This window comes from Nyctibius grandis, chromosome 1 (genome assembly GCF_013368605.1).
Source record: "Nyctibius grandis isolate bNycGra1 chromosome 1, bNycGra1.pri, whole genome shotgun sequence".
NCBI classification, from domain to species: Eukaryota; Metazoa; Chordata; class Aves; order Nyctibiiformes; family Nyctibiidae; genus Nyctibius; species Nyctibius grandis.
The window spans coordinates 127,084,369-127,109,802 of record NC_090658.1 but is presented as its reverse complement, the minus strand read 5'-3'; the positions used below and the strand labels follow the sequence as shown (position 1 = coordinate 127,109,802).

At 41.1% G+C, this 25,434-nt stretch overlaps 1 protein-coding gene across 2 annotated transcripts in view; it reads right to left on the bottom strand.

Moving 5' to 3' along the window:
* Positions 1 to 3,744: 3,744 nt before the first annotated feature.
* Positions 3,745 to 25,434, bottom strand: part of CLIC5 (chloride intracellular channel 5) — an 87,025-nt gene continuing 65,335 nt past the window's right edge. For both annotated transcript variants that reach the window (XM_068421486.1, XM_068421571.1), the window contains exons 5-6: positions 15,662 to 15,843; positions 3,745 to 13,374 (exon numbers count right to left, since the gene is read on the bottom strand). In XM_068421486.1, coding sequence (XP_068277587.1) covers positions 13,207 to 13,374; positions 15,662 to 15,843 — 350 coding nt within the window. In that variant the 3' untranslated portion in view covers positions 3,745 to 13,206. The remainder of the gene's footprint in view (positions 13,375 to 15,661; positions 15,844 to 25,434) is intronic.

Genomic DNA, 25,434 nt, shown 5'->3' with positions numbered 1-25,434 from the left:
ATGAATGTTTGTGCAGCAGTTACAAACAACGCTGCTGTAAAAAGCACATGACACCATGACTATTTTAAAGAGTTTCCTAACAGACTGAGTTATAAGGAATAAAGAAGGCCCAGCACCACACATCATTGCCGAGAAAACAAATTGCATCACCCGTTCAGAGTGCTGAAGGGGCAGGACCTGCGCAGGACGTGGTACGCGAGCCGATGAAAGCTGGTACCACAAACCGTCCGCACGAGTGGGTGAATGAGGATTGCATGGATGCAATCATGCATCGTGCAAAACTCCAGCAGGTTCTTAAAAGTCCTTCCCTTGGCGCCAATAATGTTCTTTAATATTGTTTTAATAAAGGGTTGAGGGGAGGGGGAACTTCTTCCAGTAAATTCTTTCTCACACTTCTCAATGGATATACTTCCATCTAGCTTCTCCCAAAACCTGTGGCTTTCCTATGCAAGGGAACTAGAAGAAATCCCCTCTATTATCTTTGCCATAGAAATCAGGAGCATAAGGGTTACTTAAGCACTGAAGAAAACACCCTTTCTTTTTGTTTTTGGCAATTTAGGCTTTCCAGACTGCTGCACCTTCTTCCCTATGGCATGAAATTCCCCTTCGCATTCCGCAACACTGATCTAAGGAGAAACTTAAACAGATTAAAGCCCCTGGAGTGTACACACAACACACAGGAGAGAAGGGCTGCGTTTCCCTCTAGTTGCTGAACAACAGGGCGGATTGGAGACTGGCCACCAGCTCCTGGTATTGCCACATTCAGCCCTGGCATGCTGGTGCTGGGGGAGCCAGTTGCAGTCCTGCTGTGGAGTGACTAGACTGTGGGTTTTTCCTTTTCCTCCAGGCTTCACCAGAGAAAGGCTAGATACTGTTAGCGGTGGCTGAATATTAGCCAGATTATGGGGCATGTGGGTATAGCCGATATTTATTTTTTTTAAGTATATATTTGTTTGATGTTTTGCAAGCATCTGCTTAAGATTTCTATGCTTATCTAACGGGAGGAAAGAGCCCATTCTTCCCAAAGCCAATTCAGTGCAAGAAAATGTCATAACACTGCTGGGCCCCTTTGTTTCATCCTTTGCCAGAGGGACTCCATAGTTCCTCTGCTACTTCTTGGAAAGCCAAGAGCAGTAGCTGGCAATTAAAGGCATCTGCTGGGCTTATGAAAGGAAAGGCATGCACGAGATATGAAGGATGGATGACACCTGAAATGTCTAAACTCTTGCCTGGCGCAGACTGGACTGATTGCAGCGTGTCTAGCAGGATGTGTAGAGTGTTACAGCAGGTATTGAGATAAAAAAGAAAAACCAAACTAAACCTTCCTTGACAAAGATCCCCCCCCATCCCATCCCTGAAGGAAGAAATGCCAGTAGCTCCATGGAGCCTGCTAAGGACTTTATTTTTCACATGGCAGGCAGGGAGAGACAGCAGTACAAATCCCCATCAGACAGAGCGATTCGCTGGATAGAAACAATACTTCAGAGACCAAATGACCAAAAAAATGACCAGCAGCATAGAGACACAGCTGTGGCTTGTTCGGAGCAGATGCATAAGGAATGAGAAAATAAAGACAGGAAAAATAATGAGTGACCCAGGTTGTTACTCACCCCATTTTTCATCATTCAGGTCTGCAATCACAATCACTCATGCACAGGAATCTCTTATTTTACACAGTGCCTAATGACCTGATGCACTCACTACTGTAAAATATCACCTAGGCCAGCGTCTGGAGAGTCTGAGACCCGTGTCAGGTTTGTTTGTACAGAGAGGAGCCAGAGCCATAGGTAACTATTTTTAATTAAATAAACACTAAAAAACCACCACCAGTGTGGAACATGTTTTGTGTCTGGTCAGCAGGTTAAACCCTGAGTGCTGGGGCTCCTGGCACCACCCTTTGAAGCATTCAGTACCAGCCACTCTCAGGATGGCGCAGTCTCATGAACGTGGTTCTGGCAACGCAGTGACATGATGGAGCTGTGCAAGGTGTGGGTTCCTACGAGAACATGCACAGCAGTGATACCAATCACCCACAGCAATGCTGGCCATGGTCAACCCTCATGCAGTTGAGTGACCAAACAGCAAAACTGTATTTCCATTCAGGACTGGTTACTAATTAGGCAAAAAAGGGATTGTGTTACCCTATTTATTCATTCTTTGATATGTCTGATGGTGAGTTTTGCAGGTGCCCTGGTTTCCCTCCATGCTGTCACAACCTGAGAGAAAGGGAAAGACCACATCTGCTATGAAGGTGCACCAGGGTCCTTGCATATTGAGGGCTTAGTCCAAAAGCAATCAGCCAAGGCCCTGGACTTCTACAGTTCTGAACAACTGAATAGCTATTTCAGCACTAGTTAAAGCTGAAACACTAGGCTGGCACTTACCAGCCTGGGTTTGAAGACTTTGAAACAAATTCTCATTTTTATATCACACATCACATCAAGAGAGATGTGGTACTAGAGAGACGTGGCCCAAACATACAGTCTTTGGTAACCAGAAGAAAAGCTGAAACGTAAACCGGAAGGAATCCTGTTTGTTCCTCTCCAGTTGCAGCTGTTGGGTGATGAACTCTTTGTTATTTCAGATGGATGGTGATTCCCTGTCATTTGCTATGAGAGGGACTCAGAGCCTCTGTCTCTAATGCCTCTCTGGAAGTGGTTTGCTTTGAGGAAGCTAAATTCAAAGTGTTGTGCTGCAATAAAATTTACAACGCTTCACATTTGTGTATCATAATATCAGAAAGGCCATCCTGGAGCCAAGCCACCCAGCCCTACCTCAGCTGTGTCTAATCTCTTGCAGCAGAAGCAATATAAGAAATAAGGCAAGTGGAAACCTACTTCTCCCTGGACCCTCTCCCAGTCCTGGTATTTGGGGGCTTCTTGACCTGGAAATTGCATCGAAACTTTCATGTTTAACAACATTAATGGATCTGTTCTTCATAAAGTTATCATATCCATTTTTGAACCCCATATTCATTTTGATCTGCACAGCATCTGCTGGGAAAGGGTTCCAACATTTAATTATACACTGTGTAAAAAGGTACTTCTTTCTGTTTGTTTTAAACTTGATGTTTCATTATTTTAGTAGAAACACTTAACCTGTGATATGAGAAATACTGAATGATCATTCCCCATTTCACCCCATCCGTTATTTTATAGACCTCTACTATAACCCCACCGGTTCTCATATCCCATGTACTGCACTTGGACACTGCCTTGGAGACTCTATACGGCACCAACATCTGGGGATGGTGCATGAGTTTATGCCCTGCCATGTTTCTTCTTCTAGCATAGATCATAGAATCATAGAATCATTTTGGTTGGAAAGGACCTTTAAGATCATTGAGTCCAATTGTTAACCCAGCACTGCCAAGTCCACCACTAAACCATGTCCCTAAGCACCACATCTACTCATCTTTTAAGTAGCTCCAAGGATGGTGACTCCACCACTTCCCTGGGCAGCCTGTTCCACTGCTTGATAGCCTTTTCAGTGAAAACATTTTTCCTGATATCCAATCTAAACATCCCTTGGTGCAACTTGAGGCCATTTCCTCTCATTCTAAGATGTAGCTTACTTGTCCTTGCTGTCTTTCCCTTTATTTCTGTTAGATTGGTTTTTAGATCCAGTGATGAGTATAGCTGTATTGAAGCTGTGAGCACACGTTTTTTCTTGCAGCCAAGGAAATGTTACCTGTTTAAAAAAAAACCAATCAACAAATGAAACAAAAGTTCAAGAATAACCCAATGAGAAAATAAACCACTTTTATTCAAATTATCAGGTGTTAATCACTCTTGGAATATAAGATTATAAACAGCTCCAATTTAGGAAGGTGAATTTACTTATTTAACAGATACTCATTTGAAGGATACAAAAGAAACATTTGCTTATTTATCCAAAAGCTTAAAATGAAGCAATGAGCAGATACCTTTTTGCTTTTAAAAATTAAAGTTAACTGTTTCTTCAATAATAAAATATACTACGTAATATACAAAAAGGACATCAACTTTATTCACAGTTGACAGAGTACAAGCCGCACAATCATAATAGTAAAGGTGAACTGCAACGACATTTTAATTATATTATTCTTATTACTATATCCTACGAGGGTTAGAGCAGCACACAAAGGCTCTAATCAGGCTCCTGTTGGTTAGGAGCTGCACACACAGAGAAGAAATAGGTGATTCTTAGCCCAAAACGTTACAGTCTAATCTAAAATTACCCATTCACAGAGGATGTGCCTCAACTGAAAATCACAAGTATGCGAAGGGATTTATCCTGTCTTTCTTATCTGATAGAGACCCCTAGATGCACAATTACTTTTCACTGTCAACCACTATAAAATAGTTGTTTACAAATAAATGACTTTTCTTGAAGCTTACCAGTTCTGAGTTTAAACATCATTCCTGCTTTCTCCTTAAGAGTTACCACTTTTGCTTATACCCCAGCAGTTCAGGTGGTGACAATCCCAACAGCCATTAGGTATTTCTGAGGTGAATGACAATTTGGTGAAGGAAATCTAGCCCTGGACTTGCAGTACCTAAAAATTTGAGTGTCCTTTCAAATGAGATATTTTTACCTGTATAATGCCCTGAAGAGGCACCGTGCCTGATCATCATGTTATTGTTCATATCCCAAATTTTGCTTTTTCATGTCATTGCAACTTTTAATCAACTGTGGGTCAGTTTAGGGACATTCAGGTCTCTTTACAGGTTGCTTTCACACTGAAGATGGAAAACATGTCCATATACCTCTTAGGACTTTGAGACTGGTTCCTGCTATCCTCTCTCAGTGGAAGGACAGAAGCATGTACAGTGGGCTCCCCTTCCGCTCTTTCAACCTCAGACCCCTCTCTAAGTAACCAGAATTGTGCCCCAAATGAGTCAGGATTTGAAAATTAGTGAGTTTTGAGGTAAAAAAGCATTTCTGTTCAACACCAAATCTCACTATGCAACTTGGTTTTGATCTTCAGGCTTTAGAATTGGAAACAATCTATGAAAATAAATCTATCAATCGCTTGATCATAAATTTCTAGGCAATGCAGAGAAGAACCCCTAACTTAAAAAAAAAAAAAGAAAAAAGAAAAAAAAGGAGTGGGATACCATCGTAGTGAGGAGGATTTGCAGAGATGAGGACCTGTTCTCCAGAAAGGAAACCAAGCAGCTATTGGGAATTGATTTGCAGCCTCTGAAAATACAGTCACGTGCACAAGCAGTCAGTTTTGCCCTAGAAAAAAAGGGTTGAGTTCGGGTTTGGGGTATTTCTCCCCGGTTTCTCATGGTTAATAATGCCCAGTGCTTCCAGCACTAAACAACACAACACACTCCTGATTTATTTGAAACCCAAGGCTTAGACACAAAATGGCATTGGAACTGAGAAGCGAGGCAGGGTGGCAGTGCAGCACACTTAAGGGAACATTTTTAAGCCATTTAGCAGGAGTTTATTTCTTCAGCGCAGGAGTCTTTGAGCATTCAAGCACGACAGGGTGTGCATTGTTGTGCCAGAATCGCCCGCCTTGGGTGTGTGTGTGGAGTGCGGCATGGGGCCAGAGGCTGTGTTTAAACGCACCCGCATGAGAAACGCGATTTAGGCGGAACAAAGCCCACTCCTGTTGTGCCTCCCCGTGATTATAAAATAGATCTGTGTCATTATAAATAGAAAATGACTGGTGACAAAGATGCCACTTTGACTCACTTCTGAGGCCAAGCTCTTACGCTGCGGTTCCTGATGTCAGACCAATTTAGCGGCTGCGCTGCAGGCAAATGTGTCTGGTTAGGGGTTAGCCAGTACACATCTCATGATGGCTTAATCTCATTGTATAACAGCAGGGGATTCACTGTGGCCATTCACAAGCAACACTATCCGTTCACCCGAGGATGGTCCTGTACGCCTTCTGAAATGTGCTGTGCCCACTGCAAGACTCGGAATGATAAACAACAAACTCCCCCATCCTCCGCAGAGACTGCCGAACTCTCTGGAGCTGTGAAGTTGAGATCCTGCTTCTATACAACTAAGTGGCATGGCTCTTGTCTATTCCAGTGGGAACAAAATCAAAGACACAGTAGTAATAGTGCTGTTGCAAGAGTATCAGTTTTCCTCTGTATGCCACCTTCCATCCTGAAACACTTTACAGCATTAATGAATTAAATAATTCAGTTAAATAAAGTGAAAATATATATATAGTTTCTATGTTATACAATAAGTAATTAAAAAAACTCCAATGGAGATTAGAACTGAATCTTAAGTCCCTATTGTCTTTTCCCTATTAGTCTCTTCTCCCAGGTAACAAGCAATAGGATGAGAGGAAACAGCCTCAAGTTGTGCCAGGGGAGGTTTAGGTTGGATATCAGGAAAAATTTCTTCACAGAAAAGGTTATCAATCAGTGGAACAGGCTGCTCAGGGAAGTGGTGGAGTCACCATCCTCGGAGGTATTTAAAAGATGTGTAGATGTGGTGCTTAGGGACATGGTTTAGTGGTGGGCTTGGTAGTGTTGGGTTAATGGTTGGACTCAATGATCTTAAAGGTCCTTTCCAACCTAAATGATTCTATGAATCTATGATTGCATTATCTGGAATATTCTGTTCGTTTAGTCCTAAGCATGCTCCTTAAAACAAACTGTAATCTTCTTGCTTAAATTATTTAATCAGAATCACACTTCTCTCTATATATTTTATACCACAGTTTATTCCCAAAGCTGAGGATAACCTCTCATTTCCTGAAAGCTCTTAAAAACTTCCCTAATGAAAAAGCAGAGAAATTTGCTGTTTGTAAATACTATTTACTTATCACTTACTTCCAAACTAAAGTAGTTAATTTAATGAAGGGGAGGAGGGGTGTGGAAAGTGAAAAAGATTAATGTGGTGCCTATAGTCATTTGCCTAATTCTTCAGAGTTTATAGATCTAGGGAGACAGGGAAAGAGCAACTTCTCAGCAGCACAGACGAACAGGCTGAAATGACCCTGTGAAACCGAAGTGATTCTGGGAATTAAAGGATGTTCACTCCTGTTATGGTTCTACAGTGCAAACTGCTTTTAGGGCTCCCAGTAGTACCCATTAGCAATAGCCAAGCTTTTCTGTTTTAATTTAATATAATTTAATTTCCACCAACAAATTCCACCCTGTGGTGCGAATTGACAGTATCATGTTGAGAACCATTAAAGCATATTTGGATTGTTTTTACTCCATGTATATATAAAAAAAAAAAAAACCACCCTTCTTAGTTTTCTCTAGACAAGCCACTTCATAATAAGAGTGAGGCAGACACAATGGAGGCATCATTATACTGTGGGATACCACCACAGGGAGTGTGGTTGGAGATACAGCAGAACATGCCTTGGCATTACAATGCCAGCGTGGCCTGGTCCCAGCTCCACTCTGAATCTCCCCATGATAAACCAGAATGGAGCCTGACCACACTGGTGGTGTCCCTTCAGTTACCACCAGGACAGAGCTGGGTCCCCTGTCCTGCTTCTGTAGGAAGACTTTATATATCACTGCTGCTTGCTTTTCTTCTTGAGTGTTTTCTGTTCTCTGAGGACATCTTCACTCTTGAAACGTCTTCATGCTTATGTAGCCTTGGGCTCTACTGGGAATTCCTATTGGGAATTCCCCCACTGGGAATTCTGCCACTGGATTTCAAAGGAAAGAGAATAATAATGGTCTTCATTAATATAGGCTTTTCTGTCATGACTTTTAGGCCCCTCTCCAGGCAAGCAGGCAAGCACATGTTTAACATTAAACACATGAGTAGTCTCTATTCACATGCTGCAAGCTAGAAATGCTCATTAGCGCTGGATCATGGCCCCAGCTGAGCTGCTAACAAACATCAGCTAGAGAGCTGGGCTGGAGAAAAGGTGGCACTGAAACCTTTCATCGTGGTTGCACCATTGCTGGCTGAGCAGCTTCGGCATTTCCCACCCAAGCGCTGCTACTCCAACGGGTGATGGGTTGTCCATTTGGCAGCAGAGGCACGACCTGCTGAGCTGCGACAATGTCATCATTCAGAGCTGGTTAGCTGATGAGCACAGCTCAAAATACACCACATTCAAGTGAATTCTCTGGAGGATTTTCAGCTTTAGCATCTCTCCAATAAATGGTGAAAGGGGAATGATTTGGGGCAACAGGGGAATAACACGATTGCTGCGGTCTCTGAGACACCGCTGAGTCCTGTAACACTGCATGGTGAGTGCCTGAGGAGTTACACGGGGCTCTTCAGACCTTTATGTCGCATGTTAAAACATGGACTGATCAAGCTTTGAAAACCAGTGTTGGATGGGGTTTCTGTGCTTTCCTAGGGCTGGAGTGTTTCTTGTGATGTGGGGCAAGGAAATAAAACAGATTAATGTTTTCTGCTTTCCCTGCACATGAGCTAGAAGTGAAGAGAAGGAAACAGGACCCCTATTTTCACTGCCTAGCACTGTTAGTGGGCTGTCATAGTTCAGTGCCAATACAAACCAGTAGATCCCTCTGACCAAGGAAATGGGAAATTTTGTGACTCAGAGGGAACATTGCTATGTATCCTGGGGAAATCCCTAGGCAAAGCCACCTTAAACATGGTGGCTTGCTCAGGTCTGTGCTGAAAATCACAGTCCAGACTAAACAGTCTATCATTCTTGGTTAAAGTATCCCAGATGAAAAGACACATTTTTTTAAAAATGTTTTTAATACTGTTTTCTCCAAAAAAATCATTACCTCCTTCAACTTCTCAACAAGTATGAGCCTCACAGCTTTCCTGCCTGCTCTGGAATTACTAGGTCATTGCAGACATCAAAATTAATGAAGAGATGAAAGATTCAGCAGAAAGGCAAAAATCTTACTGGAAAAATACTTCTTAATATCAAAAGCAATTCAAGAATAATGAATATATCTAGCAGAATAATAAACAAATGCAAACTTCCTGATGCTTAAAAGAATACACATGAAGGAGGACACAAGACCTCAGGGTTATTTTTTTCTTTAAAATATCAATTCATTTAATAAGTGAATGTTTCCATGTGCTTCTGGGGCTTTACATAAGTGGGATTTCCACTGCCAAAATTTTTGCAATACCTTAAACTCAGATAATTAGCCAAACTCAGTCAATGCAGAAAGGGAGCCCTCTTTGCTTCTCACCCTCGCTGCTTGGCGCAGTGGTGGGAGCAGTGCTGCAAGCAGTGGCCTTTGGACTTCATCCCACAAAACAGATGCATTATGCTAAAACATGCTTGCCCATGTGCCCGTCCATGAGCAAACCTGCTACTTAGCACTGAGGAAATGGTAGAATGGTTATGGCTAACTTGGAGTTGACTTTGAGTAGGGATGAGAGAGGAGGAAAGGTGGCTGGGGGTTAAAATAAAACAAATACGTATCCAAAATAAATTGCTACTGCAATTCAGCTGAACTTTCTTGTAGGAAACAGAGATGTCCAGTTTCTCTGTGATACTGACTGTCATCCTTCAGTGGCTTTTCAGCTGATGCAAACATAGAAGAAGAGTTGGTAGCCTGTAGCTCTATATTCCACACTAGTCCTGATAAAACAGCATCATTATATGATTCTTTCTATTGGAAAAAAATATTTTTCAGAAGCTCTCTTTTAAATAGTCTTGAAAGATACTTCCTTAGTCCTACCTGTACAGTAAGGTGACCCTTGGCAATTCAAATAGTCTAACAGAAAATAAAGAGTAACTAATATATGGGATCCTCTAGCACTCCCATACCACTGCTAATAGAAGAAAAATCGATATTAGTTCCAATATGAATGGAGTGTTGGATTGACTGAACAGGGAGCTTTGAAATAAATATCTCAGAAATGTTTGGATGAAATGGACATCTTTACAGACATTTGGTCTGCATTTCTGAAATGTAGATGATTAAATCCACATTGTTGGCTTCTTCCCCCTCTGCACTATGTCTTTCTTTACATCTTGCAAAAAATTTATGAACAAAGTTATTGTAAATCTGCAATGTCTGTCTTGTCACTTATATTCTTTTCAGAAATGCTGCCTTGCCAATGTAGATATACAATCCTGTATGATTAATATTTATTACTTATAATTCTAAATACAATGGAAGGTCACCAAAAAAAACCTGCCTAAAAGAGTCTGGAGCCCTTCAAAATCTCACTGGTGATGGATCCTGAGTCTTGAGAACTGAGTTCAAAATTTTAGCAAAACACTTCTCTGTGTAGGATTTCCAGTATTTCCTGCTTCTGACTATGGCTAAAGCTAAAAAGCACAAAGGTGAGTGAAAGTTACAGATCTGAAAACATGAGCTTGGATTTCAAACCCAAACAAAGGTCAGGGAATGCCTGAACCTGTCCATAATCTTGGATCAGCCTATAATAGAGCTAAGAGTAAAACGCAAAGTTAGGATGCAGAGTGAGACTTGAATTCACACAAAACGGGCACGGTAGCTGAAAACTGTTTCATTTTCCTCTTATTCTTTCTCATATCTATCAACACATTTTATCTAGATTTTTGGGGGGTATTGTTAGAAAAATGAAGAAGTTTAAGGATTTTTAAATTATTAATTAAAAGGAAGGTAGTTGGGGATTTTCAGATTTAATAACGAAATGCTAAAAAGGTTTTAAGAAGTTCTTAAAAGTTCAGAAAAATCTCATTGCACTAACAGCTCATTTTCTTTTTGGTTTAAGCCCTAACATTTTTAAACATCACCTTTTTTAAACAGATGCAATTTGAGGCCGCTGAGATCAACTGATTGTGATTTGTCCCTCTTCTAGCAAAATCACAAAAAGACACATTAGAACATTTCAGAAGCATGGGATTCAGCAAACTGGTGAAGATTCACAGAGACAGAAATCAGGTCAGACCCTGAACTGGTTCACTTACCCTGCCTGAGATCCTCTGCATGATTGGACAAACTTCTTTAAGGAGCTAAATATAAGAAGTACAGAGCAAGAATCTGCATCTGCCTTTGCGTCTTCATTCAAAGATTCACTGCAACTGTGATTAAGCAAAGCCACTCATTGAAATACAAACCTGGAAAAAAAACAACTGAGAAAAAATGTGGATGCTGTTGATCAGTACGCTCCTAGCCAAACCATACTGAGAGTAAAAAAAACCCAGTGACCGCTGATCACATAGAAGACTTTCCACTCCAAATGAGTTTGCTAATTACATTGCTAATAACACTTTTCCAAACAGACAGAGCCATCTTCACCAGCATGCTGAGTGAAAACAAAGCCAGAAAGACAGACAGAAAGGACTGAGTCAATTAAAATAAATAAATAAATACTTGCCTTAATTTAAAAAAAAAAAAAATCACAAATAATTCCAATCTCATGAAGAAATGTTTTTAACAAGCCACATGTGCTTGCGCAGACACTTCTAATCTCATTAGATTTTTCTGGCTGCTATTAGTGTTCTCTGAGCCAGCTGATTTCTCAGCAATATTTTAAAGAGTGTGAGCCTTTGCCCTCCAGTCTAGCCGTTGTTAAAATAGCCCATTCTAGGGGAAGACTTGGGAGTTCATGGATTTTCTTGCAAGGTTTTGGAAAGTTCAGAACAAATTGACCATTGCATGCAAAACAATAGTCAACCACAAACTATCTTCACAATCAACGAGCAACATTCTGTTCCCAGCTGGGTTAGTGTGAAAAGTGGAATAATCCCACCAAAGCAACAGGATGGCTTCAGATTGTCATCAGCATCACACGGCAGAGGCTGGCTTTCGATGCTGTCTCCAGTCCTCCAGCTCTCTGGCTGCAAACAAACCTGCTGCGAGGTTCCCCGCGGCCACAGCTCACCAGCTTAGGGTTCCCCTCAAATCAGTGCAGCTTTAGCAGCTCTGATCAGAAGGGGAGCCACATCAGGTTACAGTTCAGCTTTATTTTATCTTTGAAAACAATGATAATTCCCCCCAAACTGAAAATTGAGAGCCATGTGCACTGTTGTACATATCAGGGCACGTGAGTTCCACGCAAAAGAGCTGTCATTCTGATTTTGCTGAAGTAATGTGCAAATAATCACTAATATAAAGCAGATTGTGTCAGGCAGATGCTAGAGATGATAGAACAAAATCAGTTTTAGAAAACAATCTTAATTCAGAATCATGTAACCTGGATTGGTAGACCCTGGATGAGCAGGACTAAGGCATCATGCATGGATTTCTGCTAGCATACTTGCTGAATTTCTGACTGGAAATGTGCCTCTCTCTGTTTTAGTCTGCTCTCTTTGAGGCTCTCAGAGCAAACTTATCCTGGGGTGAGATGATGAGTGCTTGAAAGTGACCCATTTGGAGCCCAACACAAAGAAAGCGCTTCCCCTGACTGGAATTCATGCACAGCGACAGCTTTCTCCTGCCTATCCAAGTTTCCCAAGATAGCAATTATAAAGGAGCTGGCAACCATACAGTCAAGATGACAATATCCTACGTGGTTTGGTTAGCTGTGCCAATTCCCTCTGTTTGCTGGAGTCAATATGCTGTCCCCGTTACTGCTGTGTCTGTGTGTCTCTACCAACTAGCAGATCCATTGGGCATTTTGGCGCTAACCCCGCTCTTCCAAGGGCTGTCTGCTCAATTGCTCATTCACTCTCTTTAAACATTTGGATCCAACAGCATCATGTAAATTTTATGCAAAGTAGCATCTGCAAGTCTGACATATTCACTCAGGCTTCCCCCTCTTGCGCCAAGTTAAAAATAAATACCCTATAAACTCTTGGGCCTGCTAAAACAGAATATGCACTCAGAGAGTTTTTTTAAATATAACTGCTAAGACCATGTCTCCTTTAGGGTCAAAATCCTTTTTTCTCCCTCTCTCTCTCATATTTTGCTTCTGCCTCAAGGATCTCAACGGCACTGGTGGAAAAAGCATCCTTGAAATAACCTACAGAAGAACCAGTTCTATGTGTTCCTAACTCTCTTACTTGAAATTTCAGCTAATTTCCTATTTTTAGAACTCCAAAGAATACAGGTGGTGATATATTCTCAACATGAAACAAGAAACTAGTAAAGTGGACTCATTTCCAACACTGGTTGTGAATAATACTAGTTGAGCCAGATCTTAGGTTCAGATTTCATAGGGTCTTTGCCCCCCACACTAGAGCTGCCTTCTGTTTTCTCCAGGGAGAAGCAGATTTGTCCCTGACAAATACACTTGAACAGGTGAAGTCATAGAGATGCCAACCAGACAGCATAATGATAAAGTATATCTTAAGGCAACAAGGAGAAGAGTCCGTAAAAGGGGATACTGAGCCACCGCTGAGGTCAGTTAGGACTTGCTGAGCCGCTTGGCCACGTCTGCGTAGGCTTGCTCGATTTCTTTGTCTGCCGCACACGTGTTGGTGAACTCATCCCTGGCATACGCGTTCTTCAGGTACCGCCACAGCCCTGTCATCTCTGTCGGGAACTCAAAGTTGCGGTATTTCTTTGCAACAATCTAAACCAAAGATAAAAGAGGGGGAAAAAAGCATCTTGCTGGTGATATAACTCCAGATTCCTTTTTAGAGAGCTTCTTACTCTTTCTTGTCACATGATTAATAGGAAAGGAGAGAAACACTTAGAGACTCAGGGGCTTATAATAGAAAAGCCTGAAAAGTGACTGTTGGTTGTCCCCTGTCTTGAAAGGATGCTATTTGGCCTAAGGACCCTCTAAATCAATGGCACGGCTACTGTCATCAGATTATTACTTTTATGGTAACTGAATTTCATTAATTTTACCATATTGTTTTTTGGTGTTTTTTTGCCAGTCTTATGCACATCACTTAAAGCTGAGACACCACATAAGAAAGAGCTGATTAGCTGAATCATAAAAAGCAAGACAGATTTAAGGGAAAGGCATTAGTAACAATTATATATAACATATTTTCATATTAACTATTATATTTATATTTAACATTATATTATATTTTATATATACTATATTTCTATTTTTAATATATGTAATATAGTTTGCCTGGCCAATGGTGTCAGTGGATGCAACCATCAACATCTGTCGAAAGGCTGTATCTGTGTGCATGCAAAGGAAAAATTCAGGGTGGTATGGGTACCATGATCGAGAAACCAAGATAATTTAGCAGACATTAGAAACAGGAGTATTAGGATAAACTGGGGGAGAAAATGGTTATTTCAAGACTTGTTAGACTAGGAAATTGTCTATCAAGGAAAATTTTCGATTTCTAAAAACACTCAGGCCCTTATTCAGGAAAATAGTTAAGTGCATACTTAATTTTAAGCACCTGTATAGTCCCATTGAAGTCAATGGGACTAATGTGTACTTAAAGCTAGATGGTTGGTTAAGTAGCTTGCTGGATTGGGATATTTCAGTTTTCCTGTAAGAATATACCATATAGAATAATCCTGTGGTGACAGAATGAACTAGCTGATAGGAAGGGATGGATTAGCTGATTTAATGAGTGCTTCCAATCTCTAATTTTTCTGACAGTATAAAATTGTTCCTGGGTATAAATTACATACACATGTGCCACAGAATTCCCCTTTATTTTTAAAGCACGTGGTAGAGCTGTTTTCCATCTCAGATTTCTTAGGACAGTCATGTTCTCAGAAATGACTGTGATTTGTTTTTATTACCAGGATCCACTTGGTATTTGCAAGTCCAAATCCTGTCCTAAAATGCATTTAATTAAGCATTCTTGCCTTCAATGATGCTTCACACACACATGGGGAAGATAAAACCTTCTGGGCAACTTAAGTCAAGATTTTCACAATTTCCAGCACACATCTTCCATCAAATGAAAAAGTCTTAATAATTTACCCTATTCTTCCATCTGTAAAATGCTTTTCAGGCAATATCCTACGGTTATGCTTGTCTGAGAAAGATTTTAATTATCTTTTGACATGTTTCATTTCATCCCAAGGAGACAGGAACCAGTATGAGGCCACACATTCATTTTGCATCATCTGACTCTAACATCACCAACAAAGATGAGCCAAACAAAGAGTTAAAGTTGTGAGGATATTATCACACCTCTTACCTGGTGAATTATGCCCTTTTTTTTTTTTTTTTTTACTTTTTTTTTTTTCACGTGTGTGCAGCCAGCTACCAGGCTCAGTTTATGTTTTGGCTCATGGAGCCAAATTAGATGCATGACTTGGCTTTAATTCCTAGCTTTCTTGCTTGCCAAGGTCTGCCAGGTACTTGCTTTACTCTAAAGAAACATGTAATCTGATAAATTAAATAAATGCAACATTTAGAAGTCAAGATGATGTACAACACTTGCTCTATACCAGCGACCATTGTACATCTTAAACCCTGGACGTCAGCGGTGACTTTGATTTGTTAACTTCTCTATGTGAAATACCAGATGGAACAAATATTCCACAAAAAGATGGACTGCTGCTCTTAAGTTACAAATGGGTGGGAACTGACTAAAGTTTTGACATCTCTTTTAAGAATAATGGGAACTAATTAATATGAAATATGCTGTTACTTGCAGTAGGGTAAAAATAAAGAGATGGGATACCTAGATCTTAATAGTACCTTTGCCACTAATTAGTGATGGGACAATTTCCCCATGTACAAAACACAAAGTTGCTTAAGTTAACCTATAGGAAATACTGAGGAGCAAAAGTGTGTTTCAGACTCTGCTCTTCTAGAACTTAAGGTGCTTCTGCTGAAATACATGTTGGCTTTAGCTTATGGCTGTCGGAGCAGGGCACTTCATTGTCAGATAAGGCTTCTTTGACCACCGCATGACATCTTTTACCTTGACAACATGGAGTTTGGGCAGAAGGTTGCAGTCAGCAAGAGTCAGGTCATCTCCATCCAGAAACTTGCGTTTAGACACTTTCTCCTCTTCAGTGCTGTCTGCATCAATCTCCTCTGGCAGAGGGGTTCTCAGATAGTCATCCAACTTCTTCAGAGCCTTCACCAAGCCTCTTTCAAGGGCTTTGCCAAAAAGCAATTAATAAGTGATTAGGGCAGAGCAGGAATTATTTAGAAACACTTATTGTCAATGGCTACAGTAGTATCTAGAAAAAAAGCCAAGAACCATTTCTTTGTTGTTAATTTGTGCTCCAATGCCTACACAATCTGATGACAAAGTAGCCCAACAAGGTCTGCCTGAGGGTAAAGCTCATCCTGCAATGGAAAAAGGGGACCAGGAAACTGTGTGCCATGTCTTCTCCTGACTAGCATAAAAAAAAAAACACAAACCAACAAAAAACAGAAAACAGTGAAAGAGATCATGGAAGGAAAGAATGGCCTGTCAGTATGATATACCAATAAAACACATACACCCTATGATATTCTTCTGGTCTGTTGAGGCCATCACATAGTAAATTGGAGATCTGTATGCCAGTACATATTTTTCTAAGCAGCCAGGCAGGACTGAAGGGGAATTTTCTAGCATTATTTCAGCTCTAAAATGTTGTAGTTTTACTACTTTTAAACCCCTTCCAGTGTAATTAAAGGCAATAGCAATAATTCCCAAGGTGCTAACCAGAGCTCTATGGAGCTGGAAGATACAGTACAACTGAAATGAAAGTAACATAACAATAATTAAATACAATGCTACCCAAAAAGATATGAGATATTCAGCTACTGTTAAGATTCCCCTCACTTCAGGTTCAATTTAGGTGCGAATTCTCTTTTTGATATGTCTCGAATAGGGTATCAGAAAGGAGAAGAGACTTTGGACCTCTCACTTCAATTACTTAAGTCCATGTCCCACACTGCTACTGGCTCCAACAAATTCCAGGCTTAAAATGTCACTCAGACATAATATACAGCAGAGTGCAAATTTTTTACTTAAAAATATGAACCCAGGCACAGAATTTGTGTTCTTGATTGCAATAACGCTCTTGGAGAGAGATGAATGACTGTATGCAGGTTTACGTGTTATTTAAACTGCAAACACTCAGGGGCAAGAAGGGTCTTTTGCATCTCTGTTCAAAGGGTGACGAGCACAATAGGGTCCTGGCCCCTGACAAGTGCCCCAAAGTGCTAAAGCAATATAAATAAGAAACAGCAAGAATTTACAATGTGAAAAAATAACAACACGACTCATGGGCTTAGGGCCAGAATTTCAGCTGGTGAAAATTACCTGCAGTGATTTATACCTGCTGCAGATCTGGCCTGGAGTCAGCATTTAAGGCCTAATCCTGTAAAATCTTATATCTCTGAGCAACTTACTGCCATTTAACTTAGGGGAGACTACTCAACGCGTCAAGTTACTCAGGCAGTGTAGCGCTACCAGGTCTATGCAAATAAATATATTTATGGAGCACAACGCAAGCTTCAAAAGGTTGCGGCGATAGCCCTGTGTAGAGCAGCTTGCTGGCACAGGTAGCTACGCTGGCTCTGCTGTCAGCTGCCCCTGTGTTTTTGGCACGGAGAGAAAGGCGGCGCGTACGGGGCCATTGAGAGAGCAGGAGCTGAACACCACAGAACATGATTTCTCTGCTGCCCTAACATCCATTAAACCTTGTGCCAGTGGTGGAAGTCAGATTAAGCTGCCTGATGTCTTGCTCCCACTGAAGCCTCTTGGCCAAGCACCAGGGAACCGTACCAGCTCTTTTGTGGCTGACTCTTAGACACAGTGGCAAATCCTGGCTTAATTGATTGACTGGAGAAATGACTGCGATCCAACTGAAAACATCCCAACAAACATAGCAGGGAGGGAAAAAATTTTATTTCTGAAAGCAGAGCATCTAAAGCGACTGAAGTGCTGCCATCCATAAAACAAAAGTGTTGCCATCCCTTATTTAATCAATTCAAATTGAATTTTGACACTGACATTCTGCTGTCAGATGCTGGCAGTGGTATCTTTAATCGTCTGCAGCTGTGCTCCGCCGCACAACTTCTGCTGAAGGGTAATAACTGCATAGCATGTAATATAGCCCCATGTGGCAACACTCAAAAGATTTAGCAATCTCTTTTTGGTTTGACCCATAACACCTGTTGAATAGACAGCTCTCCTTCTCTTGGTCAGCCTCAGACTATGTCCTCTTACAATGAATTCATTTAGAGACACTGAAATCAAATTACTGTGATTTAATTCCATTTTGCGCATTCAGATTCTAGAGAACTGGCTGAACACTCAGCATTTTCCACTATCCCCTTCACCCAGTAGGATCATCGGTCCTCTGAGTCATCTGTGCAATATTTCCACTATCAGTACCACATTAGAGGCTTCATGTTGGCCCATGGGGTCAGTTAAGTGTGTGTATGAAGACAGGAGCATCAGGTGAGATGTGCTTATGTAACTTTTCTGGAACTTATTAGGGTTGGGTTTTTTTTTTGCTCTTATTGGTATATCAAAGTGCGTCATGGCTGTCTCAAAAACAATGCCTGGAGTGAAGCCTATTTGTGACAGTGGGAAAAACATCTATCTGAATTCATACTTGGCACTTGCATGTGACAGCTTTAGGCCAGAAATAAGCGTATGTTCAGGGTTCAACACATCTATGACCTAATTCACAGGCTCTGCTGGAACCCACAGGATCCTGAGATCTCCCGGTGAAATCACCACATTGTCAGGACCATCTCATACCCTGGTAGTCAAGAACTGGACTACTACTTGTGACTCAAATAACCCTGTTTAATTTCATACAATCATATCAAAACTCTTCTAATCCTAGTAAATGTCTCAGAACAGCCATGAAAATAGAGGAGCAGTGAACAAGGGAGAACTGCCTTTCTTCCAACTGAACAGTGACAGAATTTTGAAAAGCTAAGAGATAAGATCCTAAAACTGCCATTTCAAATGGAGTTCAGGTGCACAGGGTCAGATTTTTAAAGCTTGTCAATGTTTTTCAAGTAATTTTTTTAAATCTGTATGCAAATACCCATGTTGCAAATCCTTATTCCTAGGTGCCCTGACACATTCAGATTTATCTATATGATTTGAAGTCTTAGGTTCCTTGAGAAGGTGATCAGGGAAATCCCCTCTCAAAGCAGGAGGATGTGTAAAAAAATCTCAAAAATATTTAAGCAAGAAGTTTCTAAGCCCCACATCTCAGAAAGAGTCAAGTGTCTAATGCTGGCATGGGTGGGAGAACCCACCTTATGTTTGAATTCACCAGTGACCCCCCAGAAGAGAGCAGCATCAAAAGCACGTCAGTTTTTTCTTTCTTAGAAAAAAATTGAGGGGAAATGCTGTGATTTTACCAGTGGCACAGGGAGACAGTGTTTTCCTGGAAAGTGGAAGACTGAGTTTCAAATGCCTTTTCAACATGATATCAGCCCAGATCTGCCAGATGAGACCCCACAAGTGGAGTATCAGGTAGTCTGTGTGGCTCTTCTGTTGGACTGTTTCACTTTCCATCAGTAACTCAATATTCAGTGGATCATGACTGAAGGGTGACACCACAGGTAAAAGTAAGAAAAACTGACTCTCTCATTTTCTCTCTTACCTGGTTGATACTTAAGCATTATGTGAAAGGTGAAAAAAACATGAATAGAGACCAAGAAATCACCTCCTCAGAATATCCTACAGCTCTGAAGGTTTTGGGACTCTTGCGAGGAAGGAGCTGTCTGGGTTCATATTACTGAGCAAACCCAGCAGAAGAAAGATTCAATTCTATATTTCCCATGCTACGACTATACATATTTTGTGAAAATCTGGGTGACTCTATACATTGTCTCCATTGAGAATATAGGGGACAGCGGGCACTCACCATGGAAGGAATCCTGTGAATATCAGTCATGGCACTAGACTGAATGAAGACATTTTAAAAGAAGTGACTAACTAAAAAGTGACTAATTCTCCATTTGTGAATGTACTACTTGCAATGAATTTCAGAAGTGGCTAAGCAGCTAATTCCCTTGGCAACTTATCCTCTTGGAAACATCATTAAATAACTAAATAGGTTTGCTGATAACAGCTGAGACTCCATTGCAAGTCAATTGGTGGGATTAATCTTCCTTGAAGTCAGTAAATTAAATGATTAGGTTTGAATTAAACACCCTGAGCTTCCTCTGTAGTCAGTGGAGTCTTCTCTTCTACACTTTGTTTAGGTGACCCCTAAATCAGCTGTGTGGAGAACATTTCCTGAAGCATCTAATCTCAACCTTGCATTGTCTTGGTAATGTCAGGGTGGAGGATTCAATATTACAAGACAAAGTGGAACTCTCTTTGCTGGGTAAAAATCTGGCTGGATGGCTGAGACCCAAGAGTCGTGGTGAACGGAGTTAAATCCAGTTGGCGGCAGGTCACAAGTGGTGTTCTCCAGGGCTCAGTGTTGGGGCCAGTTCTCTTTAATATCTTTATCAATGATCTGGAAGAGGGGATCGAGTAAGTTACCCTCAATAAGTTCGCAGATGACACCAAGTTGGGTGGGAGTGCCGATTTGCTTGAGGGTAGGAAGGCCCTACAGAGGGATCTGGACAGGCTGGATCGATGGGCCGAGGCCAACTGTATGAGGTCCAACAAGGCCAAGTGTCGGATCCTGCACTTGGGGCACAACAACCCCATGCACCGCTACAGGCTTGGGGAAGGGTGGCTGGAAAGCTGCGTGGTGGAAAAGGACCTGGGGGTGTTGGTCGACAGCCGGCTGAATATGAGGCAGCAGTGTGCCCAGCTGGCCAAGAAGGCCAACAGCATCCTGGTTTTTATCAGCAACAGTGTGGCCAGCAGGACTAGGGCAGGGATTGTCCCCCTGTACTCGGCACTGGTGAGGCCGCACCTTCAATACTGTGTTCAGTTTTGGGCCCCTCACTACAAGAAAGACCTTGAGGTGCTGGAGAGAGTCCAAAGAAGAGGCACAAAGCTGGTGAAGGGTCTAGTGCACAAGTCTGATGAGGAGCGGCTGAGGGAACTGGGGTTGTTTAGCCTGGAGAAAAGGAGGCTGAGGGGAGACCTTATCGTTCTCTACAACTACCTGAAAGGAGGTTGTAGCGAGGTGGGTGTTAAGTCTCTTCTCCCAAGTAACAAACAATAGGATGAGAGGACGCGGCCTCAAGTTGCACCACAGGAGGTTTAGATTGGATATTAGGAAAAATTTCTTCACTGAAAGGGTTGTCAAATATTGGAAGAGGTTGCCCAGGGAAGTGGTTGAGTCACCATCCCTGGAGGTATTTAAAAGAAGTGTAGATGTGGTGCTTAGGGACATGGTTTAGTGGCGAACTTGGCAGTGTTAGGTTTATGGTTGAACTCAATGATCTTACAGGTCTTTTCCAATCTAAATGATTCTATGATTCTATGATTCTATTCTATGCCTGAGAATGTGGTTCTGTGCTGCTTTTGAAATTTTTACCTCCAATTGCTTCCTCACCCTGAAGAATTTTAGTATGAACTTAGAGATCCCAAATGTGACCAGCTCTGTGAAAGGAGCCCTGTCATCAGGTTACCCTTGCAAGAGCTGCACTGTCTGAACTTATAGAAACCAGCCTTCTGGACAGTGAAAGCACCAAGCACTAAGGCACCGGCATCGTATTGGCTCTACAGTGATGTGATGTATTTAATATATCTCCAAATTCCCGGAAGTTCTACCTGTGTATATACAAAATCCATGGTGGAACCATCTCTCTCACCCTTAACTACGCCATTCTGGACTACTTACGCAGCCAAAGACAACTTACAGTAATCACAGTCCTGCCGTGTCATTCAACCAATAGTAAACAACGATATTAATAAAAAAAAACTCACAAGCTCTTTGTGATTTTTCTTCTCCCTTCAAAAGTATGCTTTTATACAACTTTACTTATGAATCCTGAGTTAGAAGCCAGAAAAATAGCACTTTCCAACCTCAAAGCAACCACAGAACACTTAATGAGTGTATTACCATCTGTCAAATGCACAGGGTGAGGTTCAATTTAGCTGATGATACCTAATTCACAGTGACGCGCTGTTTTCAGCAAAAGGTTACTTGATGTTGAACAATGAGATTAACAAATCCTGACATGCACAGAAATACAAATAATGTAACAAAAGTTAATAATTGACAAAATTGTGCTCTTGGTTACACTGACATAAAAGAGGAGTAACTCTGCATTGTCAACAAGCTGTTCCATATTTACTCCAGTTCAACCAAGAACAGACTTTGGCTCTGTTACTCAACTCTTCAAGCAAAAACTTCCTTAAACTATTAGTCCGTGCAACTATTTCCAGGGGACAAAGAGAAACCCTTGTGTCTTGAAGTACTTATACCACAACTGAACACAACATTGGAAAATGTAATGCACGGAGCAGTCTTGCAAGTCAAGGGGAGGGCCAGATGACAAAGATTCATTGCTAGGTATTCAGGATGAAATTTTGGCCATATTGAAGCCCATGAAAGTTTTGCTGTTGACTTCAGTGGGGTTAGGATTTCTCCAGCAGCTTTTAAAGCCAAAAGGGACTATTATAATCAGTTAATCTGACCTCCTAAATAACACCGGCCATAAAACTTCCAGCGTCATTGGTCGTTTCCATCTCTGTTTTCTGTGGGTCAAATAAGGCTGAAGCAAAATGGAAAGTAACTAGAAAGTAGTAAAAGAAAATGGTTCGGAAAAAGTAAAACTGATTCAGACTGCCCACACCCACAGCATTTGCAGAGGTCAGACAAGGACTCTTCTTCCCCTTCCTTGAACTCTAAATATTTCCTTCCTTGTTTAATGCTGGGACGAGGAGAAATAGCAAAGCAGACAAAGCACATAAATGCCAATCTCTGTGGCCTGAAGGAGCCACTGGAAGGCAAATCATTCCATTCTAAAATAGTAGCCTAGGAAAAGCTGAATTACCACCAGAGGAGCCTCTCTCTCTCTCTGCCTCTCTCTCTCTGCCTCTCTCTCTCTCTCTCTGACTCTCTCTCTCTGTTGAGAATAGGCAGATTGGCTACCTAAATTTAAAATAGCTAAAATTAGGTGAGATGAATCCTATTTCGTGTATCTGAATGGAACCATTTGCAGGATGAGGATTTGACTTGATGGTTATTACAGGAAGAGACGCAAAGCATAGAGGGCACAATAAGAGCGATAAGAACAATTGATTCTTTGGCCAGATGGAACATAAAAACTATTTGTTTTATGTTAAAAGAGTGAAAAATTAGTTCAATTTTTAGAACAAACTTAAAGTAAAATAACATAAGATTTCCAAACAAACATGAAAACAAAAAGAAAGCCGTGTTTTGGGATGGTTGCTTAAGTCATGCCTAGACTTTCAATCACTTTCACATCACTTTTAAAAAGTTGCTAATCTTCAAAATTAACAGGTCGTTTTCAAGTTAAAAAGAGAATAAATTTTTGTTTCAAAACATTTAAGAGAAAATACTTTTACTTTTCAAAGCAAGTCATTATTCACTCAATTCAATCCATATTTGCCAATAATCCAGGTTATTGGCAAACTCCACCCATGTTATTTTTTGTCAAATAAACATTTTGTCACAAAATATTTTCTCTGAGCTAAAGTAAAATATATGTGGCCATCTTCATAAGTGAATACCACTGAAAGCACAGTGACAACAAGGCTTCAAAGTCATCGAAGCCCAGCAGCATAATGGCTTTTGTAGCCATCATCTGAAAGCACCTGAGACTGACCTCAGCAGAAATGCAAGTTTCTTAATTGTCAAGCCCAGGCAAGTTCAACAAACAATGATCCATGTACAAAAATGAACAACGATTCCTGCTGCTACCCTGGATCACTGATTGATGCTTTTCCTTTTTACTGCTTTCTTCCTCTGCCCTCCAGTAAGATTTATCCTGTAACACACGCAAATGAACTTGGTGAAATATGCAATGAGGGAAAATGGGGAACAGTACATAAATATTCACAGTCTCACACAAACAATCTGAGATTTATTTTTCCTTTAAAAAAACAAACCACCTTTCCTGATCACTTCCAGATTCACAGAGTTTGATATTATATGAGACCCAATACTGTTTTCTGGTAGGAGAGAGAAACCGGCTAAGAAACAGCAATTTAAGGTAAGAAAATAAGATCATTCTACTAGTCTGACAGTCTGATTAAAGACCAACGATTCATATTTTCACTCTCCTTTTTCTCCATCCTGTTCATTTATTTCAGGCAGGCTCAACAGAATATTGTAACTTTAGTCTGTATAGAATAATCCTTCTCCCATGGAGGAGCTATGACTGCAATATGCGCGTCACTGTATTACATATTGAACAGTTTCTCTTCCCCGCTATGATTTCAATATAACCCTTGAGCTTTGAGTGCTGCCTTGATTTCTTCTGTTTAGCCATTTAAGAGTCAGGTGTCTTGTCTAAGCTGGTTTTCTAGGTTCCCTCTCTGCTCAGAGGTACTAAGCATCTCCAGAGGGCAATTCCTTCCAACTGCCTGAGACGCCTGATTTAAACTTGGGATGACTCATTCCACCCGTGCCCTTCTCCCTGCGTGAATTACAGACAAAGCCTAAAGGACTAGCTCAGACTAGACACCTAACTTTCAGAGAGGTGAAGTTAGGCGAGATGAATCCTACCCTTTGCATATAATTTCACAGTTAACCTAAGTGATGTAGGATAATACTACTCTTTTTTTTTTTGTTACTTAAATATTAGGGCTTACTCCCCAAAGGGCAAGTTCATTGCCAATTTGAGCATTGCAACATCCTTTCCAGGCATGTTTCTGCCTTGTAAAATCCTCAGCTCTGAGCAGTGTCTATACTGAGAGGCAAATGAGTGGGCAGTTACTAAGAGAGCCATTGGAAATGCAGAGGAGGATGGAGGTTGTATGCTCCCATGCACCCAAGGCATTTAGATGCCTAACTCTGGGCCAAAGGGAGTTTCTGGGGTGACTCACCTCTGCTATTAAAGATGTTCCACTCTAGATAAATAATTCAATATTCACTGGAACAGAGACTTGAGCATGTTCCCACAATAAAGGTAAATGCCCACACAACCGTGCTGAAAAGTTGTGATCTCTCTGTTTCTACTCACTTAATGAATCAACGAATACATAGTTGTGTACACAGAAGAGAAACAGATCAGTGTCTCATTCCTCAACTCTACTTTCCCGGCTAGGGGTTTCTCTTAGGGGCCAGGGGTTCACATTCATCCTCCAAATCAGCCAGAGATGGGACTTGAAAAGGGATTTTTCCTCCCGGTCAGCATTCAGGTGAGCATACACCAGGAGCGGGAGAAGTCACACAGACAAGGTGTACACATGCAAACTGCCACACAACTTTGGTCATAGACTGCCTTTCAGACATGGTCTAAACCAGTTATAAATAGGTACATCTTTTCCAGATATGTTGGTGTGCATGTTCTGTGTATGTCCAGTGAGAGAAACAGAGGTGCTAAACCCCAGGAGCACTTCAGCGAGGACTCAGAGGAACATGGAGCTGAAATACAGACACTAGACACCCAGAGCAACCTTAGGAACCCAGACTCATCAAAAATCTATTGATTTAATTATGGATAAGATTCAACCTTGTCTAACTTTAGCCATCTAACTGTTAGGTAGTTAGTCCAACCTAGCTGCCCAAGCCTCCTTTATAGATAGCAATGAAAGACGAGCACCTCTAAAGGAAGTTCTCCCAGTCTTAGATCTATACTTTAAGATAAATCAAACTGCCTTTTAGAAATAGATTTATGTCCCTC